Source organism: Populus alba, chromosome 5 (genome assembly GCF_005239225.2).
Source record: "Populus alba chromosome 5, ASM523922v2, whole genome shotgun sequence".
Lineage (NCBI taxonomy): Eukaryota > Viridiplantae > Streptophyta > Magnoliopsida > Malpighiales > Salicaceae > Populus > Populus alba.
The window spans coordinates 8740541-8756249 of record NC_133288.1 but is presented as its reverse complement, the minus strand read 5'-3'; the positions used below and the strand labels follow the sequence as shown (position 1 = coordinate 8756249).

Below are 15709 nucleotides of genomic sequence, written 5' to 3'. Positions count from 1 at the left end.
TTGAACTCCAAAGAAATGATCCTCGAAATTGAAGTGGTACGTAGCTGCATATTCTAACTCACAGAACTTGCACTTCCAACTATCCTCCGTCCTCTCATCAACATAATCCCAACATTGATCATTCTGTCTAGCCATTTTTTCTTTTGGCCCTACAGACAAAACGTTAATTTATATAAATTATTTATAGCTTGTCTTAAGAAGTTGCTGCTGGGAGATCTGAGGCTCCAATGGAAGGGAAAGAAATGCATTCCCTTCTCTCTCTCGAAGCTTCAAATACATCAGGGCGGCAACTGTCATTAGCAATCCTCATAATACCAAACTAATGTAATTGTCTTCGGTATCGAACATACTAAACAGCATTAATGACGCTGAGAATTTCTAGACGCTGCATTACCTGAACAGCGCATAAAACCAGAGGCAGCCATCCCAAGCAACAGAAGACTGTGCATGTACTCAGGATAAGTTTTATCTCTCCCGCTTGTCTTTTATGCCTAGTGCTATAAAGTGTTTTTTATACTGACTGAGTAAGTTCAGATTTGAATTTTAGCTTAAAGTTTATTACTGTTCAGTTATATGTTTTTAAGTAAAATTTCAAATTAAATTATTGAATTACTAAAAAAATATTTAAAAATATTTTATTTATGTTAGAATAAAATTTTAGATGAATAGGAGTTTTGGACATCTTATTATGATAGAGGCCAAAATAAACTTTATGAATTTTGTTATTTATTTTTTTTACTTGTAAACTTTTTATTTAGCAAAAAATAAATTTTTATAAAGATAGAGACTTTTCTAATTTTATAAGAATCTTTAATAAACTATAATTATTATTTTTAAATATGCTAGGGATTCATTAATGTTTTTAAATCTTTTTTACAAGAATTATTTATTTATTTCAACTACATAATGAAAAAATAACTAGTAATATTTAATGATAAATTAGTTTTTATAATCATTGGGTAACATTGTAGGTTATAAATAAATTTTATATTATTTTATTCCTTTTTTTTTCTCTCTCTTCTCACAACAATATAGAGATTTGACTTATGGATTTTCTTCTTCTGTGAAAACTTATCAAAAGGATAAAAGGATCCAGAAGGGTACCATATTTTTATTTGCGTATGTAAGCAAATCCCTCGAGGTTTTTTTTTTTTTTTTAATCACTCAAATAATATTCAAGCTAGCTATTTTCTGGGTAAGATCAACTCAATTATAATTATATAGCTTGGGCCAGGCGCTCCCGTCTATTCAAGTCTTTTTCTAGCTCTTAATCCAAAATAAAAGCCCATTGTTTATTGGACCGTCAAAGTGCTCTACCTAATTTAAGATTGAGATCAGTATTCCATTGCAGTCATGCTTTTCAAAAAATTTCAATGAAAATTAAGTTTTGTCTACAATAAATAATCTTTTGTCTACAATGATCACAGATTGAGTTTTCTCCGTTCTTTTTCTACACAGATGAAATTTATACTTAAAAATACAAATAACAAAAAAGAAAAATGCTTAGTGCGTATCATAAACCTAATTAAAAAGTATATAAGAACGTGACAAAGTTATTTTTTAAACTATTTTTTACTTGAAAATATAATAAAATGAATTTTTTATTTTTTAAAAAAAATTACTTTTAAAATAACAAATCAAAATAATTCAAATATATTAAAAAATTAATTTTAAACTAATAATATTTTAATTTTTATAAAATATCATTTTAGCCGCGCTCCCCTACCCACCCACCACCCATCCGTCCCAAAGGAAAAAAATCAAATATGGTAATCCAATGCTTAATTGCCAAATGTGTGTGTGTGGACAGTGAAGTCAACCCATTTGGCCACGTGTAGGAGACAACAACCGTGCATAGGGAGATGTGAAGATATATGGACAACAGATTCAAGGTTCGAACTTATCCATGCAAGTGTGTGTGCCACCTTTGCCCTCTTGTGATTCCATCGGATGTTTGTTGGATCACGATACCATCACATCAATACGTGGCAGCCATGCTTCTCTTCCTCATCTCTCGAAGCCACAAATATTATTAATAACCATGTAAATAACCTCCATAGCCAGAAGCCATACAAAGCAGACTCTTAAAAAGGACTATCAAGCGCAGGAAACAGTATAATACAGAGCGGAAAAAAATGGCAGCAAAGGCTGTTGTTTGCTATGGTAGCTCAACTTCTAGCACCACACTTCGTCCAGTTCTTTGTCCTCAACAGCTTAACAAGAGGTCTTTCTTTTCTTCTGTTTTCGCCCTCTTGTGACCTGAGCTCTGTTTTTTGCTTCTTTTTATTATTCTTTTGTTGCCTGTAGGAGGGGGGTTTTTGCAGTGAATTCTCGGAGAAGTAGCATCAATATCAATCACAAAAGTTTGAGCTTTCGGTACGTTTTAGTGTGTAGTCAGTTATTGAAAGCTAGAGATAATTTAGTGGTATTGTTTGTACCAATACGTTTTGTTTTTGAAGCCCAAAGACGTCTCTGAGATGGAATTTGGAGGCTACTGGAATTCCAACTTCAGTTCCAGTAAGAGTGGCGCATGAGCTTCATCAAGCTGGACACAGATATCTGGACGTCAGGTACTGATTCTTGAAAGCAGTTTGGGAAAGTTTGTTCCTTTTTATCATTTTTTTTCTTATATTGTCTTTATATATCGAACTTTTATTGTTTTGATTTTGATACTTTTGCAGGACTCCTGATGAGTTTAGTGCTGGACATGCCGCAGGAGCAATTAACATTCCTTATATGTACAGAGTTGGATCAGGCAATCATTTTTCCTTAACTTCATTGCAATTTAATCAGATATACTCACCGAAAGGATTCGAATTTGGAAATTATAAATCCTACTAGGATCTGATTAGAGAGGAAAGCATACATTGAATGTATTCTCATCTTTAAGTTGGAAATGGAAGTGACTAGTGTTGCAATTCAAGATAACCTTCACTTGTCCACTTTGGTTTGCTTTCTACTCTGGCCACACCTGAAATTGAATCAATGAATAGGTCATTTTGAGAAGTGAGTTTGACTAAGTTTTTACCACTTTCGAAAGAACAAAATGGTGTTCGTTGAAGTTTTCAAGAGTGGCGGCCAAGATAGAGTAGCATTTTGGCTTTCAGTGCAAATCCCACTTGTGGATATATAGGAATAAATTCAGAATCCGAAGCTAAAATAAGAATGAATATGGTCCCAATTTGCTGTAGAGTCCCAAACAAGATTTTTTTTTGGAGGATTTCGCACTTTCATTTGCTTACAGTTGTGTTTCACCTATTGTCCTTTAGACCTTATTCTGTTTTAATTAGTGTTTGTTTCAATGCAGGAATGACCAAGAACCCCAAATTTGTGGAGGAAGTATTGTCACATTTCAGAAAACATGATGAAATTATTGTCGTGAGTTCCTGAATGAAACTCCATCTCTTCCAATCACCTGTTATTTTTTCTTTTTTTTCTGTGTGTAACTTCTGGTTTCGCAGGGTTGCCAGCTTGGGAAAAGGTCTATGATGGCTGCAACTGATCTTTTAGCTGCTGTAAGCACATACTCCTGTAAATCTTAAATTTGGTTGATTTTCGTGTTCGATGGATAAAAATTGAAATTCGGTGAAGTATCATAAGTCGAGTTTTCTTGAAGGCACAGCATGATCTGTCCCACGGCTTGCATTGCTATTTACTTCCACCTACTATCAGTGTAGTTTAAGCAAGGAAATTAGCTTGTCATTTTCAAACCAGCCACAGCATAAATCTTGCAGTACTGAGAAATTCAAAGAACCGTTGTTTTTATTCGGATCGCAAGCTAGCAAGCTCTTGATTATTTCCTGATTCAAGATTGGTCTGCATATAGTTAAAACTTGCACAGATTAGGATCATAAAAAGGGGTGGATTTCTTGATATTTCGTCTCCTTAATAAGTTCCCTTATCTACGGCTTCCTTGTAGCTACCTTAGGATTTATGAGATTTAAAGAGTTGTGCTCGGGTTCAATCCATGCAGTAATGAATTTATTTCCATGGCTCCAGTCTTTTGACCATGCATGGAGCTTGTTAAAACTGATTAGAGCTTAATCCTTTCTGCAGGGTTTTACTGCAGTGACTGACATTGCTGGTGGATTTGCTGCCTGGACACATAATGGACTTCCAACAGATAATTAACTTCTGTTTACGGGAATTACGTCCATTACAGCAATAAACTTTAAAGAAAAGAGATAGGTGATGTGCGCAGAAGAACGTCACTCGTCAATGTCTTAGTAGCAGCATCCAACATTACAAATCCTGCTGTCAAGCTTACAGAAAACGCATGGCAAGTGCTGCGAAAATTTGTCATGAAAAGAACTGTATGAAATGGAACATTTATGTAAAATAAAACATCTTCAAATTGTACAGAAAGTTCTCTTCTTGTGGATCAGCTTGTTTATGCAACTTTATTTTCTTTTGATCTAAGGTTGGGTCAAACTTGCTTGCCTTGAAAGCTGGTGGCGAATTCCATGATATCATACCTTCTGGATATAGCCACTTAAGTTCGAGCAGGATGTTAGGACATTGCTAATTACTTGGGCATTGTGCTGGCTAGATCATTCCCCTGAAATAGGAATAAACTACCCTCGCTGACCGCTGCGGTGTCGGTGTTTTATATATATATATAAAATAATGTTCGGTGCCAAGGTGCTGAAATGAGATAAAAATGAAAAACAAACTGGTCATTATAAATATGTAATTTTAATAATTGAGCTAATCTAGGATATTTTACTAAACGTGTAATCTATATCATAAATAGAATTATAAATTTTAAAAAAAAAAACATAAATTAAAACTTGTGTTAACTATTCAAACTTATGATATGAGTCATTAGATTTGAATTGTTTAATTTGAAAAATTCATGAAATTCAATTCTCAATCAATTAAATATTTTAAAAAATAATTTTAATTATATAAAAGGATTTTAAAAAATGGCAATAAAAAAATGAGAATCAAAATTTAAAAAATAAAATTAATTTTTATTTGATTGAATGGTGAAATTAAAAAGAAAAAATAATTTCGTAAAAGGACCAAAAAAATATCAAAGGAGGATAAAAATTGACATAAAAAATAAAAATAATGTTTTGATTGAAGGATGAAATTGAAAAGAATAATAACTTTTACAAAAAAATTAAGAAAAAAATTAAAATTAAAAATAATAATGACCAAATTGAAAAATATAATACGATCAATTTAAATTGAAATGATGAAATTGAAAACCAATAAAATTTTTATAAAAAAGGCCAATGAAAAAAAATTAGAAATCAAAAGAATGAGAACTAGATTAGAGAATATAATATTTGATAAATTAGGATTAGAAGATAAAAATTGAAAAATAAATAAAACTTCTATAAAAAAATCAAGACTAAAAAGTAAAAGAATAAGGAATGAAGTTAAAATACCAACAACAAAAAGAGTCAAGATGTACTTTTTAAGAGATGAGAAAGAAAAAAAAGAGGAAAATGATTCATTGGTAACAAATAAAACCACCAACAAAGACACGCGCCACACCAACAAGAAAATAAAACAAAGGTATTTTCAATGAGAGTGAGATGACATTTTTAGATGCAAAGAGACGCTACATGTTCAACCTGAAAGGCGGGCGCCTCTCAAATATCCCCAGGTGTTCTCATCCACTTTTTATTTATTTAGTCAAATACAAATTTTTTTATAAACTCACTTTGTAATTACAAAAAAATTCATTATGAAAAACCAAGAACACCTCTTAATCTCAGGTTTAAATTTTTTATTTTTATAATTTTATTATGTATTTTAATTATTTATTATTTTTTGTATTTGATTTAATATTAAAGTGCCCCTCATTTAAATTATAATAATGAAAAATTCATTATGAAAAATATGAAAATACCTATTCACTCCATGTTTAATTTGCTCGTCTCCAAAGGTATTTTGGATAGTTTAATTGTATAATTAATATGGAAAAAATTTTATTTATCTTTAATTAATTTAAAAATAATAAATGAATTACATGAAAAGAAGATGTATTTTTTAAATACTAATTAGTTCTTCATAGTCAATTAACACAAAGATTCAGGCTGTGGTAAGTCCCAGAACCATGAACGATATTGCCGACAAATTATTAAGCCAAGTGCATGGAAATAGCACGTCGGGTACTGGAAAGAGCCATTAATCAAACTTGCGACAGCATGTTAGAAGGACGACTCTGTTTTAGCGTGATAAAATGATCACAGCATAGTATGGGAATTTGTTTTAATAAAACATGCTCAATAAATGTATTTGATATCAAATTAAAGTGAAATTCATTTATTTTTATAATTAAAATTTTATTGAAAATTATTTTCTAATAAAAATTTATTAACACTAAACATTAACATGGCTAAGATAAATTATAGATAATTAAAAAGTTAATTTTAAGATATCTTTAATTGATATATTTTTGTAAAACTTGAGAATTTTTATCTTATATAAAAAATAAAAATGATTTTTTTATAGTTTATTTTCATATAGTTTATACGTTAGGTTGAAACAATTATAATAAACTTTAACAAAGTAGTGTGTGTTTAATTTACATGCATGCTCAGCTTGGGTTTTTCTTTGGCCCATAAAGAATGGTTTTGTTTTTCGGCCGAACTATTTATGTATACATGACCCATAAATAAAGAGTGAGTCTGGAATAGCTTTTTCAAAGGAAAATCATCAAAGTTTTAAGGATTAAAACTAGTAGGTTTTTATTTGTTTTTATAATAGGTAATTAAGGTAAAATAACAAGAATTAATTCTGGTAATTACTGAAATTAATTCTTCATCAATTTTGTTTTTATTCAAAGAAAAATCATCTAGTTTTTAAGTGCTGTTGTTATAATTTTTCAAAGTTGATTGCTATACCTTACTTTAGTGCATTATAGTAGTAAAAATAAAAAATCTCAATTGATTACCAAAACATCTCTCTATTAAGCTCTTAAAGATTCAGAAAATTCTCAATGAATCCCCAATCCAAAACTGTTTAGCAGATTCCGTGTAGATTGTATGTTCATGCATGGTGCCATGTCCTATGAAGCACGACATTATTCATTAAAAAAAAATCTGAGGATTTTGTGGGAGATACTCAAATTGAGAGATTTTGGGAAGTTTGAAAACCCGATTGAGACAATTTTATTGGAGAATCTTTAAAGTTCTGGGTTATAGTTAAATGACTGATTTGAAATTAAGTTTTTTTTTAAAACAAAATAATAAACACGATCACAAGTCCACAGCATATCCATGGAGAGTTGATCAAGCCAGTTAGATCACTTTCATTCGATTAGATAGGTCAGCTTTACTCTTTCTTTCCTTTTCTTTTTTCCTCGAAGGAATGGGTAGTTAGGCAGGTCCACTGTTGAGTAAGATCCCCTGGCCCCACCTCCACCAAAACTACATCAACTATGATTGCCTCCCTTATTTTTAATTTTCTTTTGTTTTTCTCAGCTCAGCGGGTCTGAATGCTTCAAACTTGCTCGGAACTGTCAACAGATCTATTCATCCAGCCACGTTCTTGGCTTCTGACAGACACTTTGCGAAGTAAACAATCCTCCAAAATCAAGCAAACATGGGGAGCACATCTCCTACCTTTAAGCTACCTCTTGTTTAAAAGGCATCGAGTGAAGAAGACATTAGATTTGGTGCTACAAACCCTGGCAAAGAAAAGAGAAATAACCTAGAGATGGCAAGGAAGAGGGTGTCTCGGAACTGGTTCGACAAAGTTCGGAGAAAGTTTCTCCGGACATCTCATAGAAACATCATTCTCAATTCCAAAGCTTGCTCAAGTCCCAGTGACGAGATCACAGAAGCAGGCGATTATGAGGTCTTCAAAAGCACAGCTTCACCACCTTCGAAGAGAGAACTCGCCATGGAAGATATAGCAGCAATCACAATTCAAGCAAATTTCAGGGGACACCTTGTATGTACTACAATCCACAGCTCTTTTTTTTTTTGTTGTTCTGTTCTGTGATGTTATTTTCCCAAGTTCTGTGATCTATAAACTTGACAGGCGAGGCGGGCATTTCGAGCACTCAGGAGCCTGGTGAAATTGCAAGCGTTGGTTCGAGGGGTGCATGTAAGGAAGCAATCACGCATAGCCCTGCAATGCATGCACGCGCTCGTCCGGTTGCAGGTCCGTATTCGTGCGAGGCAGCTCCTCGGCCAGTAAAATTGTAACTGATGCATCATATAATATCTAGAGTCGAATTACATCACTAAAGAATTCACGGAAAGCATTTCATATCCTGTGTGACATTAACACTGTAATTTGAAGGCTACCTTCCCCTTTATTTACTTAATCTACCAATCTGAATAAATTTCTTGGCTGAGACAGCGACCATGGATTTGTGTAGCAACTGCAAATAGTTTTATCATTTCTTGTACCTTCTATCTAGCCTCCTAATCATCCATTACCGCAACATTGGGCAACAAAGAAGTTGCCGTTGTTTCCGAACATAGGTCATAGTTGATCGTACATAATCCAAGTGTTGCATGGCAAGTAGCATAGAAAAAAAGGCATGGGAAAAACAAAAAAAAAAACGTGCAGAAAATTGGAATCTTTGATCAAGGGAAAAGGGGCAACTAAAGTTGAACTAGGACAAAGCACTGTACAACTAACAACTAAGTACCACAAAAGGAAATAAAAAAGATGTTAGAGAAAAAGGAAAAAAGAAGAATGTACGATGGGAACTGGCTAGATTTGCACGAATTATTAACAGCATATGCTCCTTGATAGTTAATGGTGGCCCTTGATCAGTGCTGAGAAAAAGCCATCGGATGATTTATCCTTCGCCCATCTTCCCTCTCATCTCCAACCTGTTCCAATGAAGAAAGTTAGAATTGTTCAATGGAACTGAAGTGTGATGATGGGAAATTCCTTACTCCGTCGCTATTTGCTGAAGGATATCTATTATCTGAGAAAAATTGGGCCTTTGAGTTGGGTCTCGCTGCCAGCATCTCTCAAGAAGTTCTGCAAGTTTTGGGTAAGTGTGCTTGGGGATTGTAGGCCGTAGACCCTTCAGGAATGTTGGATAAAAATGAAATTGTCATTGTAAAATAAGAAAAATGTTTTAGTTTTACATAAATATGGGGAAAAAAATTATACCTTTTGCACTACGCCAACTGCTGCTTGCAATGGGGTTAAGTACGAGTAAGGAAGCTGCAATTTCAGTCATAAAATATAACGATTAATAAGAGTGATGAAGTACATACAATTATAACTAACGAAGTCAGTCAACGAAAGAAATTAAAATGGAACTCTTTTTCTCCTCTTAAAGACTGCAAGACTTACTTCTCCTGTTAGAAGCTCCCACATAACTATTCCAAAACTGAATACATCTGCCTTGTAATCATATGGTTTGTGTTCAATCACCTTCATGTAGTTAAAAACAACATAAGTAAATGTGAAAGGAGCAGCTCCATTTCTATAAGAAAGGAGAAACCATTCCATGCCCTATGTACAGTAAGAGTTAACTGTCAACGAAAACAAAGAAAGACCCAATTAAACTGTCAAACCATGTCATGGAAGATCAGATATCCCATTTATGTCGCAAGGCATGACCATGTAAAATAACATTAACAAGAAACTTAAGTTCACATGCAAGTAAAATGTACCTCAGGAGCCATCCAGCGGTATGTTCCTGTTTCAGCTGTCATTACCCCAGACTGAGTCTGTACTCTAGCAACTCCAAAATCAGCAACCTTTACAACCTATCAACAAAGGTTATAGATTTTAGAGCAAGCAAATCATCTGAAAATTATTCTGAGAATGCATCAGATACAACAAGGATGAACAACAAACCCAAACAGTGGATTATAAGTTCAGCATGTGTGACAAGAAAGTTTGTAAAAAAAATTAAAAGACAATGAAAAAGTGAATTCTTGAATTAAAAAACTCATTTAAACATGGTAAATGTAAACAGATACATGTGAGTTCGGGAAATGCTCTTACTTCGTTTTCATCCATCAGAAGATTGGCAGTTTTCAGGTCCCTGTGAATTATATTATTTTGGTGCAGATAATTCATTCCCTTTGACACATCAATCGCCACTTTTATCAAAGATGGAAGCTTAAATACACCCTTCTGTTTATGCAGAAAGTTGTATAAACTTCCTTTAGCCATGAACTCTGACAAGGCAGGAACATAACAGCAAAGAGTGAATATTGCTTTCTAAGCTGTGTCAAACTCACATTTTTTCACTAAACATACAACTATGCATTCCCATTCCATCTATTAGCAAAATAGTTCATATCTAATAAACTGTGGGTGGAAGGGGGGGATGAAACAACTCCTTAATAACATCAATATCAAATTCAGAAACATAAACTTTTAAGGTAAGCATCATTGAGCAAAGATGTGAAAGATTTACTAGGATGTACCAGTCACAATGCACAAGTTTGGAGATTGGGTGCATGCACCAATTAATTGCACAACATTCTTATGCCGGACTTTCCTGCAAACCAACAATTGCAAATGGTTACAATTTTCACAAAAATAAAGAGATACCAAGGGTTACCCCACCACAGCTTAGTGAAGAAAGTGGATAATCACATGTACAAGATATTGAGTTTACAAGAGAGAGCTTCAGATAAAAGTGGACCATTGCATGTAAAAAGGTATTAAGGTTTACAAGGATAAGAGAAGGAGGGAGCACAGGTCTTGATATATAACTAAATCCATTCATGAAAGTTACAAATTAAGCATTAATGCTATTCTCGACGGAAGCAACTTCAATGTGCATAGAAAGCATTTTACTGGAGAAGGTATTGCAGTTACTCCTTTTAAAATCAGAGACATATTTTCACTTGCTTTTTTTAAGATGATTAAAAAATGAACGATCTAATTAAGGAGTATATAAACAAAAAGCACTAGAAATGGTGGCAGGAGATCTTTCAAGCATATATTCTAACAGACCTCATTATATAAACTTCCTGGGAGAACTCCCTAAGCATTTCTGCACTGACACGCTCAGGCTTGAGCACTTTGATGGCTACTTCCTGACTACAATATGTGCCTCTGTACCTGAAGAGGTTAAATGATACAATCAACTGAGAACTTGCAATCCGCAGAGTAACACATATTTCAAATGGCAACTCACAGAACTTACAAATCACCATATGATCCAGATGCAACTTTGTTTTCGACTTTCAGTTGACTGGTGTCAATTTCCCAGACATCAGTTCCATCACTCGGTATTTGAACATTATCAAGAAGAGATTTGACCCCTGTTTTATTCTGGTCACCAACGAGCGAAACAGAAAGCTGATTTGGAAAGCACTGATCCTGTAGAGCATTACAAACTATCAAACATAGGCCAGCTACTATTGCTCCAGGTTGATCAATCACACAGCATTTTATAATTAATGTATGAGTGGCCAATACAGCAAAAGCATTGTTTTCAACTATTCCAACGTACATAAGTCAACAGTTGGTACCTAATATTGATCACTGCCATATGGTTTCATGCCCTAATGAAATTGGTTCATATAATGAAGCTGAGCCATCTGGTTACAAGTTCCACAATCTAGAATCCCCTAATGAATACCAGAGTGTCTGAATCTACTGAATTTGAAGGGATACTTTTTTCTTAAAAGAACAGAACAAAGAGAAGACTCAAAATTAAACCTTCTATAGGGCATTTTATTATTTTTGGGATGGAGATTTCCAGAGGAATTGGATTTCAACTCTAACTAATGTGATATTCTGAGAACATGTAACTAATGTCAAGTCTATTTGAGCATTTTAGTTGACCTATACTCTGCCTGAATGGCTATGAGCAAACACTACAAAAATAAAATATGTTTCAAGTTGAAGAAGAACATAAGCAGTATTTGGTTCTGCAAAGTGATATATTAAGAACTTTCTTTATGATTGCTTTCATCATGCAACATATCAAGCGGAAAGAGTACATCACCAATAAAATAGCCAATAACTACTATGCCACCAGACTGTAAGCCTAGATATACACATCTTAGTTCCCTGTTAGCATCTAGTCAACTCTTTCCCCAAAAAAAGATTATTACACCTGCAAAAAGTTAACAAACTTGCCATACACTGGCATAGAAACAAGGAGAAAACTATAACCACCATGAGCTTCATTTAACAAAAGATTTTTGAGAATGTGTGGTGAAACAACAGTTACGTACTCACTTTACAAACATAATCCATACATCCTAGAGATGCCTGATACACATGTTAATTGAAATAAAGGGTGTTCTAGCAGCAAGCATTAAAAAAAAAATAGATTTATTTTAGAGATGTGCAAAACTGTAATTATGATCAACAGAGCAGTATGAAGAAAAATTACCTTAGCCTTTAAGATTTCCTTTTCTAAAGCATTTTTGAGCTCTTCAGTCTCCTAAAGTTTCCCACATGCATGATCAAGCATTACAGTGAGCAAACAATGTCAGTCTGGCAATTATGTCAGTATTGAAAAGAGAATAGCATAAATCAGGCATGTTGGATAAAACAATAACGTTTAAAAGGGAATAAAATTTACACAGGATGTGCATCTTTTTTTTAGCCCTCATATTTATTTTTCTTTAATTTTAAGCAATCAAGAATAGTAAACATTGAAAGATTTTGACAATAATAAGTTGATACCACAAAATAAAAGTCACTTGATTTTTCAACCGGTGAAAAGCATAGGACAGTACCTCACAAAGCCATCCATCAACAACAAAAACGTCCAGAGAAAACCCATCAACTGTGGAAAACGCATGAGCTTCTTGAATGTTCAATCCAATCTCCGCGAGCAGGGAAGTCAACTGGAAATTATTTATCAATATCTATTATCTAGTGCAATGTAAACAAGCACATGAGACAGCGAGAGTAGATATTAAAGTTTACTTTAGCAATCGATGCAGACATAATTGTGCTCTACCAGTAGGATAATCATTCCATTACATGTCTTCTTTTTTTTTCCTTCTAATACAGGCAAATGCAATCTTAGGCAATTGGCAATGTATGTATGCTTCCGCATGTGAGTGTGTGTGTATTTCCATATCTATTTAGAGAATATATTATAGCTGCAGCTATACTAGCTGAAAGCCTGAGACAATCTGAAAATTTTTCACCATATTTGTCCTGAAAAACATATATAGCATGACATTATTAATCCAGAATTGTTCCCAATACATTTGAAATATTATATACAGATGATGATAGTACCAGACACCAACCTGACTAAGGAGTTTTGGCCTATCGACTGTTGAAAAGGTGATCTCGTGCATAGGCCTACAAGATAGTTTCAATGTATAATACTATGGTAAACATGAATTTAAGATAACATCATACTAAGGCTAAAATCAGAAAGTTTACACTCCTAACTCATTTACACCCAACAGTGTCTGGGGAAGGGGGCAATCATTCAAAGTCTATAAAAAGTCTTACCGAGAACGACACGGTGTAGAATTTATAGCACCATCTCCATCTTCAACATTATATCTAAAGGCTTGAAATGCTTCAAGATGAGGTGATGAGCCAAATGTGGGTGGTGGGAGCATTCTGCAGACGGAGAACAACAAGAATCAACACAGAAACAGCACATCACTTAGATGGACATCGACAAAAATATAACAGCATACCCCTGCTTGTTTGTAAAATAAGAACTTTGCGCATCTTCTTTCATTGTCGGATCTGAATGAACAGGATCATTAAAATTTCCATTCCAGGAAGGATACATCTGTAACACTAACAAGCCACCAATCAGACTCACACCGTTTAGCAAAAGATCAGCTAAACCCTAAACAACATTACGAACACTTTATATAACACAAATAACATTTATTGATGTTAATGAATATTACCAAAGGTAATAGGATGAGGGTATAATCTAAGGGTAATCCGCTAAGAAACCAAATATCAGTTACTACTTTTATTAACCTGAACGAGATGAACTTCAAAGGCCGGTCGATTTGCAGGATTTTCAGCCAACTGAAGTAATCTCTTGTGCATAAGCACATCTTCTGCTCTCTCCACATTCACATCCATCACATATCTACATTATTTTAATTAGAATTAAAAAAAAAATCAAAGATAAATCTCATAAAAATTAGACAAGAAAAGACAAAAAGGACTTGAGACGATTAATTTTACCAAAACTGAAGATCGTTCTTTTATTTACTAATTACACGAAGATAAAGAAATAAATTCGCAAAAAGAAAAATCCTAACATTTCTTTCTTTCTTTCTCAGCAACCAAACAAGAAATGACATTTGTAATTAAGCAAATTACCGAGCAGGTAAGCGATTGAAATGAAGCCAAAGGTGATCATCAAAGCCGGGAACATTCGCTTCTTCGAAGTTCGAGTCTTGAAGGCGCTTCAAAACTTCATTATACACTTCAAGCTTCTGCCTTTGGTGATGGTGCCGTGCTGATGGATTCGCTGTAGCAGAGTACGATTCCACTGCTCTGCTTCCGCAGCTCTCTACGTCTCCGTCTTCTTCAATCGACATTAATTGAATTACCAACACGACTCCGGATCGCACACGGTAGTTATGCTGCTGGTGGTGAAAGCTTCAATGAACCAAGCCACAGAGATATTCTTTCTTCCTTTTATTTATTTCAGTTTGTTTTTTCTTTTTTCTTTTTCTTTTCCTTTTCACTCTGAAAAATTATTTTCTGGATAAGCCATGTTCTATTCCTCGTAATTTAACGATATTACACTCTGGTCTCCGTACTTTTAATTTTCCATTGCAAACAAGAGATTTCTAAGAACAATGTTATTTAACAAAGATTTATCATTTTCATTCCATCTCTTTAATGACTGATATTATTTAAAAAAACGATTCTCGACGAAGTATATTCAATTTAAAGATATTAAAATATCACTCTTGAATTTAAATAATATATAAATTTTATTTAATAAAATAAGCCTCCTAATTAAGTTGATTTAAAATCCTAATAGTAGATTTGAAGTAATATAATTCTTAAGATATAGTTAATGAATACTAATGGTGAGCTCATCCTTTTATGCTTTTAAATTTGAAGTAATATAACAATTTTAATGTGCTCATCCTTAACAGTATCCTCATCAACAATACTAGATTATAGTTTCATCTATTATGTTTAATATATTTACTATTAATAAAAAAATCAAAAATTTAAGGCTAGCATTATAAAGATCATAACTATAAGGATGAAATAGAATATTTCTAAATATACAAGAAGTATAATATGATTTATAAAAGGGTCAAACAGATTGGAGGTGTCATTATATACAACCAGCAAAACAGAATGTTTCAAATAGCAGTTTAATGTTGTTTTTTTTAATAAATAAAAATTATTAACTCTAAATTAATATTTTTATGTTTTTTATATTAAAAAATATTATTTTGATAAATTATTAAATAATAAAATATTTTAAAAAATAATATTTTTCATTCTTTTAAACAGACAAAAAAATATATGGTAAGAAATGATTTTGATAGGATAAGATGAAGGCAAAGTAAAAAAATGTCTTTTGGTATTTGATGTATCCTATTCATTGCTGAATTGTTTCTTACAATGATTATATTTTTTAAACCCTCGAGTGAGACTTCATGTTTCCAGAATAAGTCTTTCATTTTAATAGATTTTAATTCAGCAACATTATAATAAATTATCATAACATTTTTGGCTTATGAATTCAGGCCATATCACAACTAATACATGCTCCATGACATTAGATCAACCGACCAATGACAACAAAAGCCCTTTATCCAGCATTTGTTAATGG

At 33.1% G+C, this 15709-nt stretch overlaps 3 protein-coding genes across 3 annotated transcripts; 2 read left to right on the top strand and 1 right to left on the bottom strand.

The window, feature by feature from the left end:
* Positions 1-1982: 1982 nt before the first annotated feature.
* Positions 1983-4384, top strand: LOC118029909 (thiosulfate sulfurtransferase 16, chloroplastic). The gene is made up of 7 exons (XM_035033889.2): positions 1983-2224; positions 2308-2376; positions 2460-2570; positions 2682-2755; positions 3308-3378; positions 3462-3515; positions 4057-4384. The coding sequence occupies exons 1-7, from the start codon at positions 2136-2138 to the stop codon at positions 4129-4131; spliced, it is 543 nt and encodes a 180-aa protein (XP_034889780.1). The 5' UTR covers positions 1983-2135; the 3' UTR covers positions 4132-4384.
* Positions 4385-7141: 2757 nt separating this feature from the next.
* Positions 7142-8642, top strand: LOC118029911 (protein IQ-DOMAIN 20). The gene is made up of 2 exons (XM_035033891.2): positions 7142-7911; positions 8002-8642. The coding sequence occupies exons 1-2, from the start codon at positions 7675-7677 to the stop codon at positions 8158-8160; spliced, it is 396 nt and encodes a 131-aa protein (XP_034889782.1). The 5' UTR covers positions 7142-7674; the 3' UTR covers positions 8161-8642.
* Positions 8534-14591, bottom strand: LOC118029910 (serine/threonine-protein kinase STY17). Its single transcript, XM_035033890.2, has 16 exons — positions 14227-14591; positions 13876-13990; positions 13578-13675; positions 13384-13497; positions 13173-13227; positions 12648-12758; positions 12299-12349; positions 11099-11274; positions 10906-11013; positions 10371-10444; positions 9943-10118; positions 9606-9701; positions 9283-9363; positions 9097-9150; positions 8874-9007; positions 8534-8807 (listed from the first exon to the last, which is right to left on the bottom strand). Exons 1-16 carry the CDS (start codon positions 14445-14447, stop codon positions 8774-8776), a joined length of 1698 nt encoding a protein of 565 aa, XP_034889781.1. The 5' UTR covers positions 14448-14591; the 3' UTR covers positions 8534-8773.
* Between the last annotated feature and the right edge of the window lie 1118 nt (positions 14592-15709).